General features: G+C 47.2%; 2 protein-coding genes across 5 annotated transcripts in view; one reads left to right on the top strand and one right to left on the bottom strand.

Moving 5' to 3' along the window:
- The window catches only part of RAB37 (RAB37, member RAS oncogene family), a 58,038-nt gene that overhangs the window by 16,759 nt on the left and 17,561 nt on the right, over positions 1-23,718 (bottom strand). The window lies entirely within an intron of this gene.
- On the top strand, positions 4,425-20,952 carry CD300LF (CD300 molecule like family member f). 4 transcript variants are annotated; one of them, XM_077754135.1, is made up of 7 exons: positions 4,425-4,572; positions 14,780-15,109; positions 15,867-15,921; positions 18,304-18,416; positions 19,489-19,511; positions 19,800-19,949; positions 20,426-20,952. In XM_077754135.1, the coding sequence occupies exons 1-7, from the start codon at positions 4,506-4,508 to the stop codon at positions 20,579-20,581; spliced, it is 894 nt and encodes a 297-aa protein (XP_077610261.1). In that variant the 5' UTR covers positions 4,425-4,505; the 3' UTR covers positions 20,582-20,952. The 4 variants fall into 4 exon arrangements, with proteins under 4 accessions (XP_077610261.1, XP_077610253.1, XP_077610278.1 ...); XM_077754127.1 differs by having other exon boundaries at positions 15,819-15,921; XM_077754152.1 differs by lacking the exon at positions 19,489-19,511 and having other exon boundaries at positions 20,426-20,510.

Here is a 23,718-nt window from a genome sequence, read left to right as displayed (position 1 = left end):
ATTTTTGAGAGAGAGCGAGCGAGCAAGAGAGCATGGGCAAGTTGGGGAGGGGAAGAGAGAGAGAAGGAGACAGAGAATCTAAAGCATGTTCCAGGCTTGGAGCTGTCAGCACAGAGCCTGACACGGGGTTCCATCCCACAAACCGTGATATCATGACCTGAGCCGATGTAGGACACTTAACCAACTGAACCACCTAGGTGCCCCATATCCTTCTAAAAAATGTTTATTTACTTTTGAGAGAACACAAGTGGGAGAGGGACAGAGAGAGGGGGGACAGAGGATCCGAAGTGGATCTGCACTGACAGCAGAGAGCATGACTCAGGGCTTGAACTCATGAACTGCAAAATCATGACCTGAGCTGAAGTTGGATGCTCAACCCACTGAGTCACCAAGGCACCCCAGCTTGCATTATATTTTAATGTGTGTTTTTTTTTTTTAATTATTTCTGAGAGAGAGAGACAGTGTGAGCAGGGGAGGGTCAGAGAGAGAGAGAGACACAGAGTCTAAAGCAGGATCCAGGCTCTGAGCTAGCTTTCAACACAGAGCCCGACGCGGGGCCCAAACCCATGAACCATGAGATCATGACCTGAGCTGAAGTCGGACGCTTAACCGACTGAGTCACCCAGGCGCCCCCCACGTATCTTTTAAAGAGAAGTGTTAACTGGGAGTATTTCAGAGTGGGCATTATCAGCCATGTTTTCTTTTTGTACTTTTCTGTATTAAAAATCCCTAATAAGTGTAATAAACTGGTTAATGGAATAAATCCATACATGAGTAATCCTTTACTTATCCTGGAATAAATTGCTTTTCCACAGAAAAGAGTAAAATGTTGGTTTTGGATTATATATATATATATATATATATAAAATGCCCAGCACAGAGCCCAATGAAGGGCTTGAACTCACAACCCTGAGATCAAGACCTGAGCTGAGATCAAGAGTCTGACACTTAACTAATTGAGCCACCCAGGCACCCCCACATACATATATTTACCACCAGTTGTCTTTGCATGGGGGGATCAGGATGATTTAAAAAGTTTTCTTTAGGGGCGCCTGGGTGGCTTAGTCGGTTAAGCGTCCGACTTTCGCTTAGGTCATGATCTCGCGGTTCGTGGGTTCGAGCCCTGCGTCAGGCTCTGTGCTGACTGCCAGCTCAGAGCCTGGAGGCTGTTTCACAGTCTGTGACTCCCTCTCTCTCTGACCCTCCCCTGCTCACGCTGTCTCTCTCTCCTAGAAATAAATAAAACATTTTAAAAAAAATAAAAAGTTTTCTTTATGTTCATTTATATTCCATTCTCCTTCTGTAATGAACATACATTCCTTTGTAATTCAGTAGTATGTCTATATGTGTTGGAGGCAGACTGTGGTGAGTAACGCAAATGAAAGCAAACAGGAATGCCAATGTCTAGCCTAACTGATGCTTGGTTTCATTTTTTCCAAATAAATCTAGCCCACTACTTGGCGCTTAAAAAAAGATCAAGTTCTCTGGGCAGAGGGAGCCTGAATGGTAGCAATTTCACTTTGTCGATTTCAGTGAGACCCTGAGGGGGTGGGTGGTAAAGCAGCCTACGCTCTGTCCTCAAAGATCTCATGGAGCTCCTTCACCTGTACTTGCAGAGGTTAACCCACTCTTTGGAGATCTGTGTTTTTCTCAGAAAGAATCTTTGCCTCTGTTGGAGTGCCTGGAGAAGAACTTGGTGGAGACTCAGTTTCCCATTCTATAGCCTGCAAAAAAAGGGCATTAGATCTGGAAAATGTGGAGGTCAGTACTATCAGTGACTGGCTTTGCTAGATCAATTTCCAGTTCTTGATAATACATTCTTTCATTTTGGGGGAACCTATTTTAGAAATAGCCACAGAGTGGATACCCTGCTGACAACCAGCTCAAGGATGTGCTGTCTTATTAACTCTTGGATGTCAGATTCCCTCTTCATTGTGAGCACTGAGCAGGATCGAAGGGCAGCTAGCTTCTCTCTCAACTCCTCCAGCAGGAGGCAGGATGGCATGCTTTACAAGCCAGACCTTGAATCCTGGCTTTGCTAATTACTAGCATGTGATCTTGGACAGTTACTTGCTCTCTGAGCCTAGATCTCTTTATCTGAAAAATGAGAATAACATCACCTTTCCTCTATATTTGTAGTGACGATCTGATGTGATAACTATATAAAATATGGAGCATAGCACATAGCGGGTAGAAGAGATGAAGTGTGGTTGGGTCCCAGGTGAACTGAAGAAGTTCAGAATGGTGGTTGAGAATGGTTATGGTTTATGACAGTCCACGGTTCCTCAGCAGACCTTACGGGGCCAGGGGGTAAGGATGACAACGTGCTGAAAATAGTTAATTTGTTTATTCATTTTCCAGAAATTATTTATTGAGCATCTATCATGTGCCAAATGTGCTTTCAGCCACTGAGGATACAGCCCTCGTGCATCTTCTAATCCAGAGTGAATCTTCTAATCCAATGAATAGTTTGGGTTCTGAAACTATTGCAGTCAGCAAGTCCAAGGTGACCAAGAGAAATAGCTTGAGCAACTCTCTGTTCCTTAAAACCAGGAGAACCCAATAAATGCATCCACATACACCTGCAATACACATACATACACATGCATACATGTGTTCACACAAATTACCATGGCACATACAGTGTATGTACACATTAATAACATACATGTGTGCACACACAGCACTAACAGGCCAATACATGTATGTATATATAGCTCCCACACATGCCTACATATAAACATGGATGCACCACACATGTATGTGTGTGCATACACACACGCACACACACACAGGTACTTTAGGAAAAGGGAACCTCAGATGATCCACTTAATCCTTTCTTTCATAGATGGGAACATGAGAACCCATGGAGGGAACTGTCTCATGCAGAAGTCAATGGCCAAGCCGGGACTAAGGCCCCCAGTAGGTCGTTGAGGATCCAGGGTCCCCAGAACAGCCTGACTTTCCTGTAGTCTCCAGAGGCATTTGTTTCCACTCAGACAATTCTCTCTTTTTGATGCAAAAGGGAATCCTCCTTGGGTAAGCTGGGCCCAGGAGTGAGGGCAGGGCCACAGGCAGTACCTCAGATGCTGGTCACTCCTTACCAAATACGCCCAAGAAAGGAAAGGTTACCTGCAACTCTCAAAACATCTGCTCCCCTGTTTTTTAGGACCGCCCCAACATGCTTAACTCCAGTCATTTCCCCTGGGAGAGAAATAGTGTTTCTGTTTGTAGAGGCCAATGTCTCTCAGCCTAACTGTACAGTGCGCTGGGCAGAGGATGGGCTGGTCAAGCAGTGGGGACAGAGGGCTGACCTGGGCCCTCCCTCGGGATTGTTGATCTTAGTTTGTGGTCTGGAACTATGTAAAATGAAAGGCTGTCTCTGGCCACATCCTGGAACAGCTAGGCTTATCAGCTGTTGTATTTTTCTATGTAAACAAGCCTCCTGCACACCTGCTCTTTCCTGATCACGGTGAGAGGGGCTTATGTCCCTCCTTGGGACTCACTCGCTTCTCAAGATGTCACAGCCTATGTATGACACACAGTAAAAGTGGCTCCAGGAGCAGGGTACGAGAAAGGGCCCTATCTGTTCTTAGCTTCTGTGCTCCACCCCAGGGCCTGCTGGGATCCTGATGGGGAGGATCGGGGACGGGCATAAAATCAGAAAGAAGAGTAAAGCACACAAAGCTGGTGTTGCCCTTATTATTGTAAGGTGGGGGTGTGGAGCGAGGAATAAATAGCCATGAGCAATGAGCCGCTTTCTTCAGGAAGGAGCCCCTGGAAGAACCGACAAGTATCTGGAAGATTCAGGCTGGTATCAATATCCACAAGCCTTCACTTGGTGGTCTGGAGCACAGCAATGAGGGTTTCCAGAGGGTTTCCTCTGAGGACAGAGGTCCCTCTTGCCCATCAGACTGTAGGTTCCCTGCTCACATCTCTCTACTCTTTTAACCCTCTTCTTTGAAGTCTGGGGTTTGATACCCTCCACCCTCTCATTCCAGTCTCTGGTCTAGAATTTCTCCTCTGCCTTTCCGGCTTTGGCCCAACCTCCCCCACAGCTGAGCTCCTGACCTTCTGGGCTCCAAAGGCTGCACCTGAAATTCATGTTTCTGGCATTGTGTCCCTCAGTCTTGGCTCTCCAAGCCCTCTGGGATGGAGCTGGGCTCCCTCCACCCAGTCTTCCCACCAGAGGAGAAGAATTGGGTAAGAGCCAGCCCGACCCATTGGGTCTGAGTCTGCAAATTTCCACAAGGCCTCAGAGTGGCGGAGTCCTCTTTTTAGAGAGTCCATCATGGCTGCAGACAGGAAGGTATTTCTCAAAAGCTTATTCATGATCCCTGTGACTTGTTTCATTGCTTGTTGCCTTGAGATTTCACCAGTTCTACCTCCTTCCTCTTTTTGCTTATTCACTGGTGGGAAGTGGCCAAAGGAGGAAGTGCAAGAATGAGAGAAAGCAGAAGGGCTGGAAGATGCAGGAGCTGAGACGGAGCTGACTGGCTCTGCCAATGGGGGGTCTGGGTGAAAACAAAATGCACTTGTTCCTGCTCTTCTTCTTCCTTTTCCATCTTGCAGGTGAGCTGGGCCTGGGTTTGTCCTAGAGAAGGGCTTCTGGGGCAGGAAGAAAGGGCTGGCGGAGGAAAAAGGGGGCCCAGCAAGCGGTCCTGCTGAGTAGGAGCCTCCATTTCTAAGTAGTTTCTCCAAATAGTGAGTCTGTGTGTGTCATCTACTCTGTTCCTCTCCCGGGGTTTCAGTGCCCACCATTGCCAGTGTGAAAATATCAAGGGTGCCTTCCTAAAGGAGCCCTGCACAAGGTATAAAAGGCATAATTCCTGACCACCCAGGGGCTGATAATTCCAAATGGACAGACTTGTGGGTCCCTCTGATCTAAGAGAAGCAGAGGAGCCGTGATTGATCAGGAGAGCTGGTGAAGGCTTGCTCCTGCACTCTCACCTTTGAGAATGCGTTATGTGGGAGGAAAGAAGTGAGAGTGGAGGGGGCTTCGGAGGAAGGAAAGCGGGAGGTTTGCCACACTGGGAAGGAGAGGTGGTTCTAGGCATTTCAGGTAGAAGGAAACGGTAGAAGTTACCGAGGGGCTGAGACAGAGGGTGGAAGGAAACTGTAGGTTGATGGATACAATTTTGATTGAAAATTAAGTGGAGGTGGCGCCTGGGTGGCTCAGTCAGTTAAGTGTCCAACTTTGGCTCAGGTCATGATCTCACGGTTCCTGAGTTCAAGCCCTGCATTGGGTTCTGTGCTGACAGCTCAGAGCCGGGAGCCTGTTTCCGATTCTAGGTTTCCCTCTCTCTCTGCCCCTCCTCCACTCAAGCTCTGTCTCTCCCTCTCAAAAATAAGTAAATATTAAAAAAAAAAGAAAGAAAATTAAGGGGGTTTTCTTGACATTGAAATGCTGGAGGCCATAGGGCTTGGTTTTGAGTTTCTTTCTCTGGAGCCTCTCCCTCGTTGATCTCTCCTCTCCTCTTGTGGCTTAAATGCCACCTCTACATGGATGATGCCCGATTTTGTACTGCTAGCATATATTACCCTGGACCCCAGAATCTTTGAATCAACTGCCCATTCAACATCTTCACTAAGATGTTGACATTTCAAAGGTGACCTGAGCATAGGTCCCCCCTTGAATTCCCTTCTCTCCCATCTTTGTGTTTGACAACTCCATCTTTTCTAGGTGCCCGGGCAAAATCTGGGGTCACTCATCTCCTCTCTCATATTCCATAATGATCCTTGGAAAATGCAAGCCAGATTTCTTGCTGTCTTTCCTCTGGTCGAGACCCTACAATGACCTCCTATCCTACTTAGAGTAAAAATACAGAGTTCTTTCAGAAGCTAAATGGTGCAGCACCTGGTTCTCTCACCTCTCCACCTCCGCACTCTCCTCTTCTGCTCTGCTCCCTCAGCTCAACCCATTGCAGCTGTCCCGGCCTCTTATGTTCTTTGAACATGCTAGGTACGCTCCTGCCTCAAGGCCTTTGCACTTGCTGTTCTCTCTGTCCAGAATGCTCTTCCTCAGATAGCCACAAGCTCCAATCCCTCACATCCTACATGTCTTTGATTCTCACTGAAGCCTTCGTTGATAATAAACCTCATTACAATGGCAATTCTCTTGCATAATCTTTCCCTACTGTCTGACTCTTCCTTCCCCCATCTTGAGAAAACTTAAGCTTCAGGAAGACAGATTTTTGCACTTGCAATGCTACCAGCTACAAATTAGACAAATAATATTAGCTGAGCGACTGAATGTATCTCATGGAGAGGGGAAAATATGATTGCTGTACCTCACCCCCCATATTTCTTTTTCATAGCACTGAACATTCAAGACTCTTTACATTAATTGGAGAGCACATACATTGCTCATGAGGATGTAAAATGGTGTAGCTACTTTGGAAAACAATTTGATATTCCTCAAAATGTTAAACGTGTGGTTGCCACATGATCTAGTAATTCTGTCCTGGGTGTATACAAATGCAAATGTTCATGGCAACATTATTCATAATCGTTAAAAGCTGAAAACAACCTAAATGTACACCAACTGATGGATGAATAAATCAAACGTGTCATGCCCACACAATGGAACATTATTCAGCCATAAAAACAAATGAATATTGATACACGCTATAACACAGATGAACCTTGAAAACATTATGCTGGGATGCCTGGGTGGCTCAGTTGGTTGAGTGTCCAACTCTTTTTTTTTTTTAATGTTTTATTTATTTCTAGGAGAGAGAGAGAGAGACAGCGTGAGCAGGGGAGGGTCAGAGAGAGAGGGAGTCACAGACTGAAACAGGCTCCAGGCTCTGAGCTGGCAGTCAGCAAAGAGCCTGACGCGGGGCTCGAACCCACGAACCGTGAGATCATGACCTAAGTGAAAGTCGGACGCTTAACCGCTTAACCGACTAAGCCACCCACGCGCCCTGGTTGAGTGTCCAACTCTTGATTTCAGCTCAGGTAATGATCTCATGGTTCCTGAGTTCGAGCCCCACATCAGGCTTCATGTTGAGTGTGGGGCCTGCTTGGGATTCTCTCTCCCTCTCTCTGTCCCTCCTCTGTTCTCTCTCCCTCTCTCTAAAGTAAATAAAATGGAAAAAAGTTTTGAAAAAGGAAAACATGTTAAGTGAAAGAATCCAGATGCAAAAGGCCATGGATTATATGATTCCATTCCTATGAAATCTCCAAAATACCTAGATTCATAGAGACAGAAAGTAGATTAGTGGCTGCCGTGGGCTGGGGGGAAGGAGGAAGGGAGGGTGAGTGCCAGAAGTAAAGGGTTTCCTTTTGGGGTGATAAAAATGTTCTGGACTTAGATGGGGCAAAGGTTGCACAGCTTTGTGAATACCCTAAGAACCACTGAGTTGTACCCTTGAAAAGAGTGAATTGTATGGTATGTGAATCATCTGTTAAGGAGCAGAGGGCAGGAATCAGGACTAGATCTCCTGAGAAAAGTCTCCAGGTACCATGTGGCATTATGTGGCTCGGAGGTTCTGGAAGAACCGCAAGCGGACAGCCCTTTGTGACCTGTGACTCTTTTACATGGTTGAATTCGATCATCCGCTACAGCCGTCGGAGAAATGAAAACGATGTCTCCAAGAAGTGGTATGTGCGGAGAGGAGAGCCAAGCTAGGTGACCCGACACAGAGAGACTCAGTGAGGGGGGAGGTGGTGCTGTAGATGGGAGGGGAAAGGAGCCTCTGGGAGGAGATAACTGAGCAGAGGCCTGGAGGATGAGAAGGAGTCGGCACTTCGGATTGGGGCCAGCTTTTCAGGCACAGAGAACAGCAAGCTGGAAGTCTGTGATAGCGACATGAGCCTGGCCTGGGCAAGTATGAGGAATAGATGGCGCATGTGGCTTCATCGAGTGCTTCCCAACAGCCTCGTGGGGCAGATTGGGAGGTTAGCATTATGTCTGGTGGAAGAATCGTAGGGGAGGAAATTGACGCATCGAGGACCAGGAGGCTGGTAAAGGCACAGCTGGGGGTGGGTCGTAGGAATGGAGAAGGCAGCCTTTGGGTGCACCCTTAGGAGGCAAATCAGCTGGGCAGTGAATGAGCATAAAACACTGCTGCTTTCTCTCCCTGACATTGGGAAACGGGAGGATGGTGAGCAGATGTGAGAGTGGGGCCGGTGCGTGTGTGTGCATGCACGCACGTGAACGCGCTGGGGTGTATGTGACCAAGGCAGAGTGGGAACATCAGTTGGAAGCCAGCAGGCACAGCTGTATGCTAAGCAGGAACCTGGTGGGCACTGTGAAGTTTTGTCACCCCCCACCCCGCAGACTCTCCCACAGAACTTGCCAGAACAGGCAACCATTTTACCCCTCACCTTTCCCCATTTCTAAAGAGTTCATTGTTCAGGTGCCTGAGTGGCTCAGTCGGTTAAGCATCCGACTTCTGCTCAGGTCATGATCTCACGATTCATGAGTTTGAGCCCCGCATCTAGCTCTGCCCTGACAGAGTGGAACCTGCTTGGGATTCTCTGTTTTCCTCTCTCTGCCCCTCCTCTGCTTGCTCTCTATTTCTCTCTCAAAAATAAACATTAAAAAATAGTTTGTTGAGGGCACCTGGGTGGCTCAGTCGGTTGAGCGTCTGACTTCATCTCAGGTCATGATCTCATGGTTTGTGGGTTCGAGCCCAGCGTCGGGCTCTGTGGTGACAGCCCAGAGCCTGGAGCCTGCTTCAGATTCTGTGTCTCTCTCTTTCTCTGCCCCTCCCCTGCTCATGCTCTGTCTCCCAAAAATAAATAAGCATTAAAAAATAGTTTATTGTTTTAAAGGCATACAAGAAACAAATACCAAATGTTTTAAAGGCATACAAGAAACAAATACCAAAGCAGAGTTCCCACCGGACTTTCCAGACTTTATTTTCTGTGAGAAAGGAAGGGATTTTAAATCACCCTCTATTTTCAGAGAAAAATTAGCTGCCTCGTCCAACTTCAGCCTCACCATAAATGGTGGCAGACAATGGACAGGACTCAGGTGTGCCGGCCCAGAGCGGAGACTGGCTGATGTCTTGTGCTGTGCTGGCTTTGGGGTCCAGTCCAGTCACTCACTGATGGTGAGCCCATCACTTCCCCCTGGGGCCTGGCTTCTTCCTCATCTAGGACTACTCCAGATCAGCTAGTATGTGAGTAAACATGCCTGCTGCGGATGCTGCTTCCTGGGCCTCAGGGGTGCCTTCTGTGTGGGAAGCGTTCAGACAGCAGCGTGGGTGCTTTGCCAAGGTTGGTGAGGAGGGAGGGGCCTGGACAGATGGTTCCAAGAAGTAAGCAGAGCACACAGTTCAAGAGTCAGGTCCAGCACCAGTGCTCAGGTGAGATGGGCTAATGTCAACTTATTAGTTTCCTAAGGCTGCTGGACAAATTACCATAAGCTTAGTGGCTTAAAACAACACAAATTTATTTATTATTATTTAAAAAAATTTTTAATGTTTATTTATATTTGAGAGAGAGACAGAGTGTGAGCAAGGGAGGGGCAGAGAGAGGGAGATACAGAATCTGAAGCAGGATCCAGGCTCTGTGTTGGCTGTCAGCACAGAGCCCAACGTGGGGCTCAAACCCATGAACCATGCGATCATGACCTCAGCTGAAGTCGGACACTTGAGGTGCGTGGATGGCTCAGTTAGTTAAGCATCTGACTTCCCCTCAAGTCATGATCTCACGGTTTGTCGGTTGGAGCCCCACGTTGGGCTCTGTGCTGACAGCTAACTCAGAGCCTGGAGTCTGTTTCGGATTCTGTGTCTCCCTCTCTCTCTGACCCTCCCCTGCTCATGCTGTCTCTCTTTCTCTCAGAAGTAAATAAAACATTTAGAAAAATAAAAAAAAAATGAAGTTGGACGCTTAACTGACTGAGCCATCCAGGCGCCCAAACAACACAAATTTATGTTATAGTCCGGGAGTCAGAGTCTAAAAAGATCAACGGGGCTGCATTCCTTAGGGTGCCTTTGAGGGAGAATCAGATTCCTTGACTTTTCCAGAGGCTGCTGCATCCTTGGTGTATGGCCCCACATCGGTCTTCAATGTCCCTTCTTTTCTGGCCCTGACCCTCCTACCTCCCTCTGATAAGGATCTTAAAAAAAAATTTTTTTTTTGCTGTTTATTTTTGAGAGAGACAGAGAGACAGCATGAGTGGGGGAGGGGCAGAGAGAGAGAGAGAAAGAGAGAGACAAAGAGAGAGACAGAGAGAGGGAGGGAGACAGAGAATCCGCAGCAGGCACCAGGCTTCAAGCTGTCAGCAGAGAGCCTGAGGCGGCAAGGGGCTCCAACCCACAAACCATGAGATCATGACCTGAGCCCGAGCTGGACCCTTAACTGACTGAGCCACCCAGGTGCCCACTCTGATATGAATCTTTGTGATGACATTGGGCCCACTCAGATACTCCAGGATAATCTCTCCATCAAATATCGTTTATTTAATCACATCTACAAAGTCCCTTTTTGCCACGTGAGATTTAACATATTTTACAGGCTCTGGGGATTAGGATGTAGACATTCTTAGGGAGCCATTATTCTGCTCACCATGCCATGAAATAGCCCTGTCCAGGCATTATTTTTACCCCTGGTCATTTTGAAAGTAATAAATGCTCATTGTTGATACTTAGGAAGTATAGAAAAAGATGAAGAATTAGGAAAAATTAAAAAAACCTACGTCCCTGATCTTAATGCCCAAGGCAACCCAATGTTAATTTTTAAAAAATATTATTATATTTTTTGAGAGAGATACAGAGTGCAAGCAAGGGAGGGGCAGAGAGATGGAGACAGAGTTTGAAGCAGGCTCCAGGCTCTGAACTGTTAGCACAGAGCCCCATGTGGGGCTGGGACCCATGAACCATGAGATCATGACCTGAGTCAAAGTCAGACGCTTAACTTACTGAGCCACCCAGGCGCCCCAACCCAATGTTAATTTAGTATTTTAAAGTATTTCCCTTCAACCTTTTTCTCTGGGCACAGTTTAAAAGTTAGTTGAGATTATACTGTATGTGATATTTAAAAATCCATTTTCATTTCATATGAGGATTTTTTACACAGTTAACAGTATTTCTAAGCAAATTATCAGTGTCTGGATTACATTTGATTGAATATTTATTTTCCTAATTGTTAGATGTTAACCTTGTTTCCTTTATTTTTGCTATTTAAATAATTATGTAATGAATCTTGGTGCATAAATAAAAATTTTTTTAAGTTTATTTATTTATTTTGAGAGAGAGAGGGACAGAGAGTGGAGGAGGGACAGATAGTGGAGGAGGGACAGAGAGAAAGAGAGAGAGAGAGAGAATTCCAAGTAGGTTCTGCACTGTCAGCACAGAGCTGGACACGGAGCTCCAACTCACAAACCATGAGTTCATGACCGAGCTGAAACTAAGAGTCGGATGCTTAGCTGACTGAACCATCCATGTACCCCCCAAATTTTAAAATTTAATATTAGAGAGAAAGCAAGCAGAGAAGATGGGCAGAGGAAGAGAGAGAGAGAGAATCTTAAACAGGCTTCAAGGCTGATGTGGGGTTCAATTCCATGACCCTGGGATCATGACCTAAGCTGAAATCAAGAGTTGGATGCTCAACTGACTGAGCCATCCAGGCATTCCCTGGTGCATATATTTTTGTTAGCTTCTCTGTTTCCTGAGGACCAAGTCCTAGACATATAATCACTGGAGCAAAGGGCATGATTATTTTGCTACATAATTGCCATATTACTTTCTGTAATGGTTGAACTGGTTACATCCCTACCAGCAGCTTCTCTGAGTGTCTGAGTCTTCATTCCACATCAGTCGTGTCAGCAATATAGTGTTCACAAAAACTTGGTTGGTTTTATATGTGAAAATGACATCACTTTAAAATGTTTTCATTTGCAAAAAAAAAAAAGTTTTCATTTTCTAGATTATTTAAATTGAACATTTTCAATTTTACTACCCACCTGAATTTCTTCTTTGTGACTTGCCTTTTCTTGCCCCTTATCAGTTTTGTAAATAAGGTTTACTTATTTTTGAGAGAGAGGGGGGGGACAGAGGACCCGAAGTGGGCTCTGTGCTAGCAGCAGACAGCCTGGTGTGGGGCTCAAACTCATGAACTGTGAGATCATGGCATGAACCGAAGTCAGATGCTTAACTGACTAAGCCACCCGGGCCCTCCCCCACTTATCAATTTTCTAAATGGAGTCTTAATGTTTATCTTTCATACGTTCTTTTACTTATTTTATTTTTATTGTAGAGAGAAAGAGAGCACGGAATCAGGGGACAGGGGCCGAGGGAATGGGAGAGAGAATCTTAAGCAGGTTCCATGCTCAGTGTGAAGCCTGATGAGGGGCTTGATCCCATGATCCTGGGATCGTGACCCAAGTTGAAATCAAGAGTTGGATGCTCTACTGAGTGAGCCACCCAAGAGCCCTTATATATTCTTTTTTTAAATTTTTTTTTAATATTTTATTTATTTCTAGGAGAGAGAGAGAGAGACAGCATGAGCAGGGGAGGGTCAGAGAGAGAGAGAGTCACAGACTCTGAAACAGGCTCCAGGCTCTGAGCTGGCAGTCAGCACAGAGCCTGACGCGGGGCTCGAACCCACGAACCGCGAGATCATGACCTAAGCAAAAGTCAGATGCTTAACCGACTAAGCCACCCAGGCGCCCCGAGCCCTTATATATTCTTTAAAAAAATGATTATTAATCCTTTTCTACATTATTTGTTCTAAATATATCTTACAGTCTGTTCTTTGCCTCCATTCAGTCTTTCTTGTGGTATGTCCAGTGTTACATTTATATATGTCAAATTTACTGACTCTGTGATGAAAATTTAATTTTTAAATTTAGAAAGTGCTCCCTTTCATTCAGAGATTTTTACATTTTTTAAAACACTTATTTATTTTTGAGGGACAGAGTATGAGCAGGGGAGGGGCAGAGAGAGAGGGAGACACAGAATCCGAAGCAGGCTCCAGGCTCTGAGCTGTCAGCACAGAGCCTGATACAGGGCTGAACCCACAAGCAGTGAGATCATGACCTGAGCCAAAGTCAGATGCCCAACTGATTGAGCCACCCAGAGGCTCCTTTTCATTCAGAGATTTTATAAAGACTTCTAATTTCTTCTAGTTTAAGAAGTGATTTGCTATTTTGTGTTGACCTTAATCTCCCTGCCTTTACCTAAGTGGAACATGTGTAGAGGTAACAAGATCCAGCAACACTCGTGCAAAACCCTTCCCTTCCCTACTTCTAAAAAGTCTCCTATGGTATATTATACTCCAGAGAACTGAAAACCTCTCTCTATGCAAATACCAGTAGTACAATAATGTTCATAGCAGCATTATTCATAATAGCTGAAAGTGAAAACAACCCAAGTATCATTGATTGATGCACAGAGAAACAATGTCCATTGTGGTCTCTCCCTACCACGGAATGAAGTGCCCGCATACACTACAACATGGACGAACCTTAAAAACATTACACTAAGTGAAAGGAGCCAGACACAACAGGCCATACATTGTATGACTATATTTATATGAAATGTAGATTTCATTTTTTAATTTTTATTTTTTAATGTTTTATTTCTTTCTGAGAGAGAAAGAGAGGCAGGGTGAGGGGAAGGGTCAGAGAGAGAGGGAGACACAGAATCTGAAGCAGGCTCCAGGCTCTGAGCTAGCTGTCAGCACAGAACCCGACGCGGGGCTTGAATCCATGAACTGTGAGATCATGACCTGAGCCGAAGTCGGACACTTCACCAACTGAGCCACCCAGGAGCCCCATGAAATGTGGATTTCAGAACGTAGACTAATGAGGAGCAAATGCTGGGTATAGTGTTTCTTCTGAACTGATGAAAATGTTTTAGAGTTAGGGGTGATGGTTGTACAGCTTTGTGAATATCCTAAAAACACCAGAGTATATGCTTTCAAATTAAGAGTAAAGGATGCCTGGGTGGCTCAGTCTGTTAAGCATCTGACTTCAGCTTAGGTCATGATCTCATGGTTTGTGAGATTGATCCCCGTGTTGGATGCACCCTGCTTCTCTCTCTCTCTGCCCTTCATTAAATATTTTCTCTCCCTCTCTCTCTCCCCTCTCACTCACTTGTGTCCTCTCTCTAAAAAGAAATTAAGAGCAAAACTTATGATATATGGATTAAGTCTCAATTTTTATTTAAAAATTTTTTAATGTTTGTTTTTGAGAGACAGAGACAGAGTATGAGTGGGAGAGGGACAGAAAGAGAGAGAGACAGGCTGAAGCAGACTCTAGGGTCTGAGCTGTCAGCACAGAGCCTGACACGAGGCTTGAACTCGTGAACTGTGAGATCATGACCTGAGCCGAAATCAAGAGTTGGATGCTTAACTGACTGAGCCACCCAGACGCCTCAAGCCAGTGTTTTAAAATGGAGATGTTCCATATAAAATCCAGATTCCTGGTTATTCTAGAAAAATGAAAAGGTCTGAAATCACAGAGCCCACATCTTGCATGAGGACTGTGGGCTGAAGTGGACTGGGGTCTTGCCTTCCTTTGGGTCATTTGCTCTCCAGATGACTTTGGCCACGGGACTATAGAAAGCTGTCATTGCTCAGTGTCGGCATTTTTGATTCTTTGAGATCTGTAGTTGTGCTCTTAGGTGATTTCTATGACGGATTTGAACCAGTGGAGTTCTGAAGGACAAAGGTCTGTGTTGTGGAAGGTCTATTCCTTCTTTGACTGTTACTCAACTCATCGGGTACTTGGGTTTATTGGAATTATTTGTGATGCAGGAGGCTGTGGCTCTTCTTCAGGGGGTGGGGTGGGGTGATGACAGGCACATGGATTTGTGTTTTCCAGGCTCATCTGAAATCTCGGGTCCAGGGGTAGTCAGCGGCCTGGTGGGGGGCTCACTGACCGTGCAGTGTTGCTATGTACAAAAGTGGAGATCCTACAAGAAGTGGTGGTGTCGAGGAGCCGAGTGGAATAACTGCCGTATCCTTGTTAAAACCAATGGGTCAGAGCAGGAGGCACAGTGGAAAAATGTGTCCATCAAAGACAATCAGAAAAACTACACATTCACTGTGACTATGGTGAAGCTCACAAAAAGTGATGCAGATACTTACTGGTGTGGGATCGAGAAATATGGAACTGACCATGGGGCCAAAGTCAAAGTGACTATCAACCCAGGTAAGAGTATAATAACTGTGGCGGTGTGTCTTCAGGGCCTGTTCTGTTCTGGGCCCTGAGGTTCCTCTCCAGTGACTTCAGTGTCACTCAGTGAACTGTCACACAGGGTGGTTGAGTCTTGAGTTCTTCTAGAACCTGACTGACCCCTTGGGTTTGGGAGGGACAGGGCTTCTCTTAGATGCTCTCATGGTACCCAGCACCTCCTCCAGGATGGGATCAAGCCTTTCTGGGCATGTGTTTCTCTGCACAGCTCAGTGTCTGAGTCTGTTGCCCACAGAGATCATGGTGATGGTCCCAGTTTCAGCCCATGGGCCAAAAGGACCTTCTCCCATGGGACCCAGAGATCCCAATTCCTGCCAGTGCTTTCCTGACTTCTGGTGCCTTCTGTCCCTGCTCTTTCCAGAGGTTGGGGCCGGGACTTCATAGTGGCTGTTCCCACCCTCTGTTCCATATCCAGTGTCAGAGGGAAGGGGCCCAGCACAGTCATGGTGGTATAGTTGATTCCTGAGGTCCAGAATGGCCTCCACAATGAAAAAGCTGTCTGCCTCCGAGGCTGAGTATCCTAGTTGCCAGGGAGATATAAGCAGTCTAGGCTATAGGCCCTTCCCTTCTCACGGCCTAGCTCCAGGCTCCCCCTGGGCTCAGAGCCATGTGCAGGGCTGTGGGCAGGTTAGCAGGCTGAATAGTGTATAATCTGGTCTATGCCTAGCACCAACTACAGTGTCAACCACCACCTCAAATGCCCACATGTCCACAGCGCCAGCAGAGACCAAAGCCCCCCCAACTATGACCAGCCATCACTCCAATGCCAGGTAAGCCAGTTCCAATGTGCTGTTTCCTCTGGTCTATCTGGTCCAAACTCCTCCAATGGGGGGTACCCTTTGCAGTCCCAGGTGCTAGCCAGAGTTTGTCCCCCAGACCTTTAGGCTCCTTTGGGAAGGCAAGGATGCCAGAGGCTCTTCCCACTTGCTATCAGCCCCCGTCCCTGGTCCTTGGAGCCCCCCAGATCCTTCATCCTGGAACTCAGTACAGTTTGTAGATGTATTGGTGCATCTATTCATCTATTTCATTTTTTATTTTTTTTTTAAATATTTTTATTTATTTCTAGGAGAGAGAGAGAGAGATACAGCGTGAGCAGGGGAGGGTCAGAGAGAGAGGGAGATACAGACTCTGAAACAGGCTCCAGGCTCTGAGCCAGCAGTCAGCACAGAGCCCTATGCGGGGCTCGAACCCACGAACCGTGAGATCATGACCTAAACAAAAGTCGGACGCTTAACTGACTAAGCCACCCAGGCGCCCCTCATCTATTTCATTTTTACTGAGTTAACTTCTACATGGCCAGCCCCTTGTTGAGCTCTGAGTGCAAAGATGTGGAGCTTCCCCTGAGGACCTCAGAGTGCAGACTGGGAGATTGATGGGCAGGCAGTCAGTGCACATGGCATGGCCAGTGTGCATGTAGGCATGGGCATTGTGGGCCACAGGGATGCCTCTTGGTCCAAATGCTGGGAGGACAGTGAGGGCTTGGGAACATCCATTTTCCCCTAATTACCGTTATGGCAAGAATAGTGATATTGATGATTTGTCCCATCTCAAGAGCACCTGACAGCTCACAGAGGGCTTTCCTATCCATTATCTCTTAATTCTTTGACCCTACTTCATGAGGAGGAGGAGGCAGATACAAATGTTCACATTTTATAGAGGAAGAAACAGTCTCTCTCATGCTTCTTAGTGCCCTGCTTGGCCAATGCAGCCAAAGTGGCTTTCTAGAAGTTGAGAGATCTTTTTCCATTTCCTTCCATGCCCTCTTCACTGTGTTTCTAGATCTGCTGTGATTTCCTTTTGCTGGGGCTTCCTGTAGAATCCCAATGGGAGATCTCCAATCTGTCTACTCCCACCTGGAATCCCTTTTCTTTCTCTCTCCCGTCTGCCTTCTGTTTCAAAAGTTTCTTTCTACTAACCTGCTTTTAATAAGTAATAGTTAACAGGGCACCTGGTGGTTAAGCGTCCGATTCTTGGTTTCCACCTCAGGTCATGATCCTGTATTTGTGAGATCAAGCCCTATGTGGGGCTCTGAGCTGACAGCATGGGATCTGCTTGGGATTCTCTCTCTCTGCCTCTCCCCCACTCATTCTCTCTCTCTCCAAAAATAAATAAATAAATAAACTTTAAAAAAAAGCATTAGCTAAGGAGTTTCCTCATTTTATGAATCAAAGCTCTATATAAGTACCAATTAGGGTCTTTGATAAGAAAGAGATGGGTTCATTCATTCATTCATTTATTCAACAAATAATTATTGAGCCCCTGCTCATGCCTATTAGTATTTTGGGGAATACAAGAAGATACTAGGATGAACAAAATAAATAAGGTGTCTGCCCCTCCAGGTACTTACAGTCAGGAGATAATTAATGTGCCACATAGAGTTCATCAACTAACTGGTTGATGGATTCATTCTACAAATTCTGTGACTAGTGACGAATAAGAGATAGTCTTTGTATGACTTGGTTCAGGGAGCCATGACAAAGCACCATATCCCAGGCCACTGAAACAACACACATTTACTTTCATACTGTTCTGGAGGCCAGAAGGATGAGATCAAGGTGTCTAAGGGTTGACCTCTTCTTGGGGCTCAAAGAGAGAAGCAGTCCCATGCCAATCTCCCAGCTTCTGGTGTTTGCCAGCCAGCTGGGGAGGTTCCTTGGCTTGTGGCAGCATTACCCCAATTCCCGCCTCTGTTTTTACAGGGCCTTCCAGTGCGTACCTGTGTGTGGCTAGATTTTCCATTTGTAAGGACACCAGCCATTGGATGAGGGCCCGTCCTGATTCCATATGACCTCATCTTGACTTGCTTACATCTGCAAAGATCTTATTTCCAAATAGATCACCTTCACAGGTTGTGAATGAACATGAATTGTGGGGAATGGGGGACACTATTTAATCTAGTACAGCAGGACAAGTGTAAGAGCAGGGAGAACTTTCCAGAGGTTCCAGAGAACTTTCCATTAGGTGTCTGGACTCACCGAAAAAAAAAATTTTTTTTTTTTTTTACCATCTCTGAGGGCACTTAAGAGTGGGATTTCCTGGCTGTAAACCATAGGCTTCCAGGTCAAAAGGTGTGCGGCCCTCTTGGCTTCTAGGTGGCTGAAGCAAGGCCCAGAGGCGGGCTGGGGTGCATGGCGCCTTTCTGTTGTTTCCAGGGCTGACTCCATTAACCTCAGCATCCTGCTTCCCCTCATCTTTGGCGTCTTGCTGCTTCTCCTGGTGGCCGCCTCACTCTTGGCTTTGAGAATGATGAAGCAACAGAAGAAAGGTGACCAGATACAGCCGCTAGTGCTGAGCTGGGGCTGGGCTGGGGGGCTGGGAAGGGGGAGCTGATGCCTGGCTCTGCCTCCACATTCTCAGGGTAAATGCATCCCTCCCCTCTCTGAACCCACTAGGACCCAAACTCTCCCAGGGTGCTCTCCAGTCCCCCCTCTACCATCACAGCCTGGAGACCCTTGTAGTCAAGGGGGAGGGAGGCCCCACTGCTCTTCTCCCAGATGTATGTCTGGGGCCCAAGTTCTAAGTACTTTCTGTGCTCCTCAGTATCTAGGCTTTTGAAACTAAGAATCAAGAGAAAAGAACTTTTTGTTTCTTTGTTGCCTCTAATGGGGCTGGAGTGGGGGGAAGGGGGAGATAAGGGGTAGAGGCCAAGGGGTAGAGAGAAATAGGAAACAGGACCACTGAAAGCTGGTCCATAAGGTTCTGACCTAGCTCCTGCACCCCACTCGGAAGGCAGCCTGCATGGGGCACCTGTGTACCAGGCACAGCCAAGCAACCAAAAATGCAAGGAAGGGATGGGCCCAGCTGCCCAGCAACCCCCAGCCCACCCAAAGACTAACTGGAATTGGGTGGGACACAGGAGACAAGACAGACCTAAATTAAGGGCCATGGAGCTGGGGAGGGAGAGATTCGGCACCCTGGGTAGCTGGGAAGGCAGGTGTGACTTTGAGTTGACTCTCAAATGATGAATCAGGTGGAGACATGGGGGCATTTCGGGCTGGACTCCTGGCAGAGGTTACATGTGCCTGCAATTGCCCAGCAGGAAACTTGATCACAGGGGCGAGGGCTGGCAAGGCCGCTAGATCAGCTGCTGGCCGTTCCTCAATGTGGGGAAGATGGGCAAGTCTCCTTGTTTCTCCGGTGGAGAAGTGGCAGCTCAGAGAGGTGAAGTGACCAATGTTACAGACTGTGTCATCTGAGGAGTCAGAATCAGAACCAGGTCTCATGTCTCTGAGTCTGGAGCCTAATCCACCTCTTTCCTTCCAGACTTCTCTTCCCCAGAAGGGGGCCCTGTGAGTCTACGGATGGGCTTTCTAATTTTGATTGTTTTTGTCTTTTAGCTGCTGGGCTATATCCAGAGCAGGTAAGAGAGTTTCCGAGGTCAGACCAGAGACACCAGATAGCGCCTTTCTCTCTTTCTTCGTTTTCCCGGGAGCACCGAGGTGCAAACCTTTCAGACAAGCCATGTCTGTGTGCTCACAGCCCAGCCGCAGAGCCTGGGGGGATGGGAGGTGGATGCTGGAAACAGCCAGAAGGGGGTAGGGCAGGAAGGGGCAGGAGAGGGGTTGCATAGGAAGCTGGGAGAGGGGGGCCCAGGGAGGCATAGGCCCCATATTCCTGTGTGAAAGAAGACCTGTGCATCCTTTCCCAGGTGCTCCAGCCCCCAGAAGGGGACCTCTGCTATGTAAACCTGACCCTACAGCAAACCAGAACCTCTCACGGCTCCTCCCAGAAGAAGGCCTGCACAAAGCCCTCCTCCTCTGACCTGGAAAAACAGCAGGAAGTGGATTATGTCACCATGGTGTGTACATAGGGCTGCTGTGGGCCTTGAAGCCAGATAGGTTCTCTCCTGCCCATGTGGGCACAGAGGAGGAAGAGTGGGTGCTGGGCAAAGCCACAGCCATTGAAAGACTTGCCTGTGGAGCTCCCCCACCCCCACATCTCCCTCCCCACTCCCCAGGCATTCGGCCATTGGAAGTGTCTCCTCAGCACTAGAGGACTCAGAGTCCCATCAGACATGGCCCTCGTGCTGGGCGGCGGAGGCCCAGACAGGCTGAGCGACCTGGGATTCCACGTGAAGTGTGCTGCCCTCATTCGGAGTGGAGGGAGGGTCTTCTGCTGTGGTTGGAGTTCAGGGAGCTGGCAGAGGGAAGGCAGGAACTGGAGGGTCTGGGAGGAACTTTCAGAAGCCCCGAAGGCCCTGTTCCCCCACCTCCATCCGCGGGCATAACCCCCTGCCTGCTTCTCTGACCCCTCCCTCGGGCATGTTTATTACAGGCCCCCCTTCCAAAGGAGAACATTTCCTATGCAGCTCTGACTTGGGAGTTTCTGGATCAGGAGCCAACCTACGGCAACACAGACGTGCTCGTCACCCATATTCCCAGCAGGAACCATGAGGAGTCCATAGGATACAGCACCGTCAGGAGGCCTTAGCCTGAGACCCCGTCCCCAGAACCTGGGAACTTGGCAAAGGAGCTATATGGATGTGTGAAGTTGAGGATTTTGAGATAGGGGGAATATTCTGGATTATCCAAATGGGCCCTAAATAGAATCACAAGTCTCCTTGTAAAAGGGAGGCAAGAAGGTCACAAGAGGAGAAGGCAGCAGATGATGGATGGGAGCAGAATTTGGAGAGACATGGTCAGCAGCCTCCAGGAGCCAGAAAGGGCAAGCAATGGATTCTCCCCTGGAGTCTCTAGAAAGAACCAGCCTGCCAACACCCTGACTTTATAGTCCACTGAAACAGACTTTGTGTTTCTGGCCTCCAGAAGTGTAGGAGAATAAATTGGTATTGTGTTAACGAAGCCAGTACATGTGTGGTAATTTTTTCCGGCAGTAAGAGGAAATGAACATATTCTGTGGCAGGCGCCTTCCCTAAATGCTTTATCTCGGTAACTAGTTTTGAGTCCTCGCAACAACCCTATGAGGGCTTTATTATTGCCTCCATTTTGCAGATGACGAATCGAGGTTCAGTGATTTACCAGGTTTGAGCGCTAGCAAGTGGATGAGTTGAAATGTGAACTTGGGCATTTTGGCTCCCGGGTCTGGAGTCTGGGCCACTACCTTCACTGTGTTTAAGAGGGAGAGTGTGTGTGAACTACTCACACAGGGACAGTTAGTGAGTATTTACGGGTGATGGACTTCCCATCTCTAATTAGAGTTCTGGCACCCCTCCCGCTAGACTATGTCCTGAATCCCAGCGTGGCTCCTTGTCTCCATGGTTACCAGCTGCGTCCAAACAACCATCCAGTCCCTTGCCTGCCATTCTTCTTTCCTTCTCAGCCCCAGAGTCCGTTCTCCTCGCAGTAGCCAGAGTGATCTTTTTATTTTATTTATTTATTTTAAAATAGTGGTTGAGCTCATTTATTTATTTAAAAAAACTTTAATGTTTATTTATTAAAATTTTAAAAAATGTTTATTTATTTATATTTCAAAAAATTTTCTTAAATACTTTGTTGTCAAGTTGGTTTCCATTTAACACCCAGTGCTCATCCCAACAAATGCCCTCCCCCATGCCCATCACCCCCCTTCCCCTCTCCCCTATCCCCACCAGCCCCCAGTTTGTTCTCAGCATTCAAGAGTCTCTCATGGTTTGCTTCCCTCCCTCTCCCCAACTATTTTTACCCTTCTTCTCCCTTATGGTCCTCTGTTAGCTTCTTCCTAATCCACCTATATGTGCAAACATATGATATCTGTCCTTCTCTGCTTGACTTATTTCGCTCAGCATAACACCCTCAAGTTCCAACCATGTTACTATTATTTTTGAGAGACACAGAGAGACAGAGCACGAACAGGTGAGGGGCAGAGAGAGAGGGAGACACTGAATCCAAAGCAGGCTCCAAGTTCTGAGCTATCAGCACAGAGCCTGACGTGGCACTTGAACCCACGAACTGAGAGATTATGACCTGAGCTAAAGTCGGATGCTTAACTGACTGAGCCAGCCAGGTGCCCCAATGTGTATTTATTTTTGACAGACAGTGCAAGTCAAGGAGGGGCAGAGAGAGAGGGAGATAGAGGATCTGAAGTAGGCTCCACGCTGTCAGCAGAGAGCCTGATTTGAGGCTCAAACTCATGAACCATGAGATCATGACCTGAGCCAAAGTCAGATGCTTAACCGGCTAAGCCTCCCAGGTGCCCCCAGGTGATCTTTTTAAACCTCGGACTCGGTCACTCACTGCTTTTCTGGTGGCTTCTTCTGCCACCCAGGAGGTCCCGGGGATGCACGGGTCCCTGCCTACCTCTATGACCCCCTTTCTAGCCACCGTCTTTCTGACAAAATGAAGCTCGCTCTTTTCTCAGGGCATTGACACTTGCTGTATCTCCTTTCTGGAAAGTTCTTCCCACAGATGTGTGACTAGTTAGCTTCTTCTTTCTTTTTTTAAAATGTTTATTTTGAGAGAGAGAGAAAGAGAGAGAGAGAGAGAGAGCACCCAAAAATGCACAGGCGGTGGGTGGGTGGGGGGAAGGGTAGAGAGAGAGTGAGATGGAGAGAGAGAATCCCAACCAGGCTCTGTGCTGGGTCTTGATCCCACGAACCATGAGATCATGACTTGAGCTGAAATCATGAGTCGGGTGCTTAAACGACTGAGCTACCAAGGCTCCCCAGACTAGTTAGCTTCATTGTACCATCACATCTTAGCTCACATTGTCCCCTCACCAGAGCAACCTTCTCTGACTATCCTAAAGGCCACTATCCCTGCCACCACCTTCAATTTCTCTCTGTTGCCCTGTTTTACCTCCTTCATTATCGGCATTTGGGTTTATTGTTTCTCCCTCTCGGCTAGGCTGTAGGCTGCTTGTAGGTGAGAATTTTGTCTCATCCACTGCTGTATCCCCTGTGCATAGTTTTCGGGTCTCGTACACGGTGGGCTCTTGAATGTTTCTGTGTTGCCTTAAATGAATAAATAATGTGGTGATCTAGACATGGGAACATAGGGCAAGCTTTCAGGGGCAGGGACACATGTATCTGTCATTCTAGGAAGGGGGTGCTGGACCCCCTGGGCAACTCAAGGAATTTCAGAATGAAACTCCCTGAAGCATGAAGTGGAGAGATTTCTTTCATCCTCCTGAAGTGAGGGGAAAGAGGATCCCCCATGATTCCTCCTGATTGGAGGACAAAGGTCTATTACTTCACTTAGGTCTCTTTTGTTGGAGGCTAGGGTAAAGTCCAGAGAAAGGAGTCACGGCTTGGGAAGAAATGATGAGCTATGCCTGGGGCTACAGGAAGGTGCCCCAAAAGGTACAGGGGCCATAGAAGTGTTTAGGGGCCACTATTAATATGACCTGGGTTTGCCTGACTTCCCACAACCACGGATGCCCCAGATGGTGAGGGGGAAGTGGACTTGGTGGATGCCCATACCAGCATGTGTGGCTCTCTGCTCCAGTTCCCACTCCCTGAAAGATGATTGGATTCCTTAGAACCTCAACAGCTGAACCATCCTGGGGAAATTTGCAGAGGCTGAGCAAACTTAAATATTACTGAGCATGTCATTGAAGCTCATTGGGTCAGTGAGACTGTTTTTGACCCAGTCTATTTTAATGTCTTTATTTATTTATTTATTTAGAAACAG

This window comes from Crocuta crocuta, unplaced genomic scaffold, assembly GCF_008692635.1.
Source record: "Crocuta crocuta isolate KB4526 unplaced genomic scaffold, BGI_CrCroc_1.0 scaffold50, whole genome shotgun sequence".
Taxonomy (NCBI): Eukaryota; Metazoa; Chordata; class Mammalia; order Carnivora; family Hyaenidae; genus Crocuta; species Crocuta crocuta.
This window is presented reverse-complemented; position numbering and strand designations above follow the sequence as displayed.

Bases quoted from the DNA above. Each gene is read 5' to 3' on its own strand.
- CD300LF (XM_077754127.1), top strand. From the start codon at position 4,506: ATGGGGGGTCTGGGTGAAAACAAAATGCACTTGTTCCTGCTCTTCTTC. The intron at 4,573-14,779 runs GTGAGCTGGGCC...TGTGTTTTCCAG, and splicing joins CTTCCTTTTCCATCTTGCAG to GCTCATCTGAAATCTCGGGT. The intron at 15,922-18,303 runs GTAAGCCAGTTC...TGTTGTTTCCAG, and splicing joins AGCCATCACTCCAATGCCAG to GGCTGACTCCATTAACCTCA.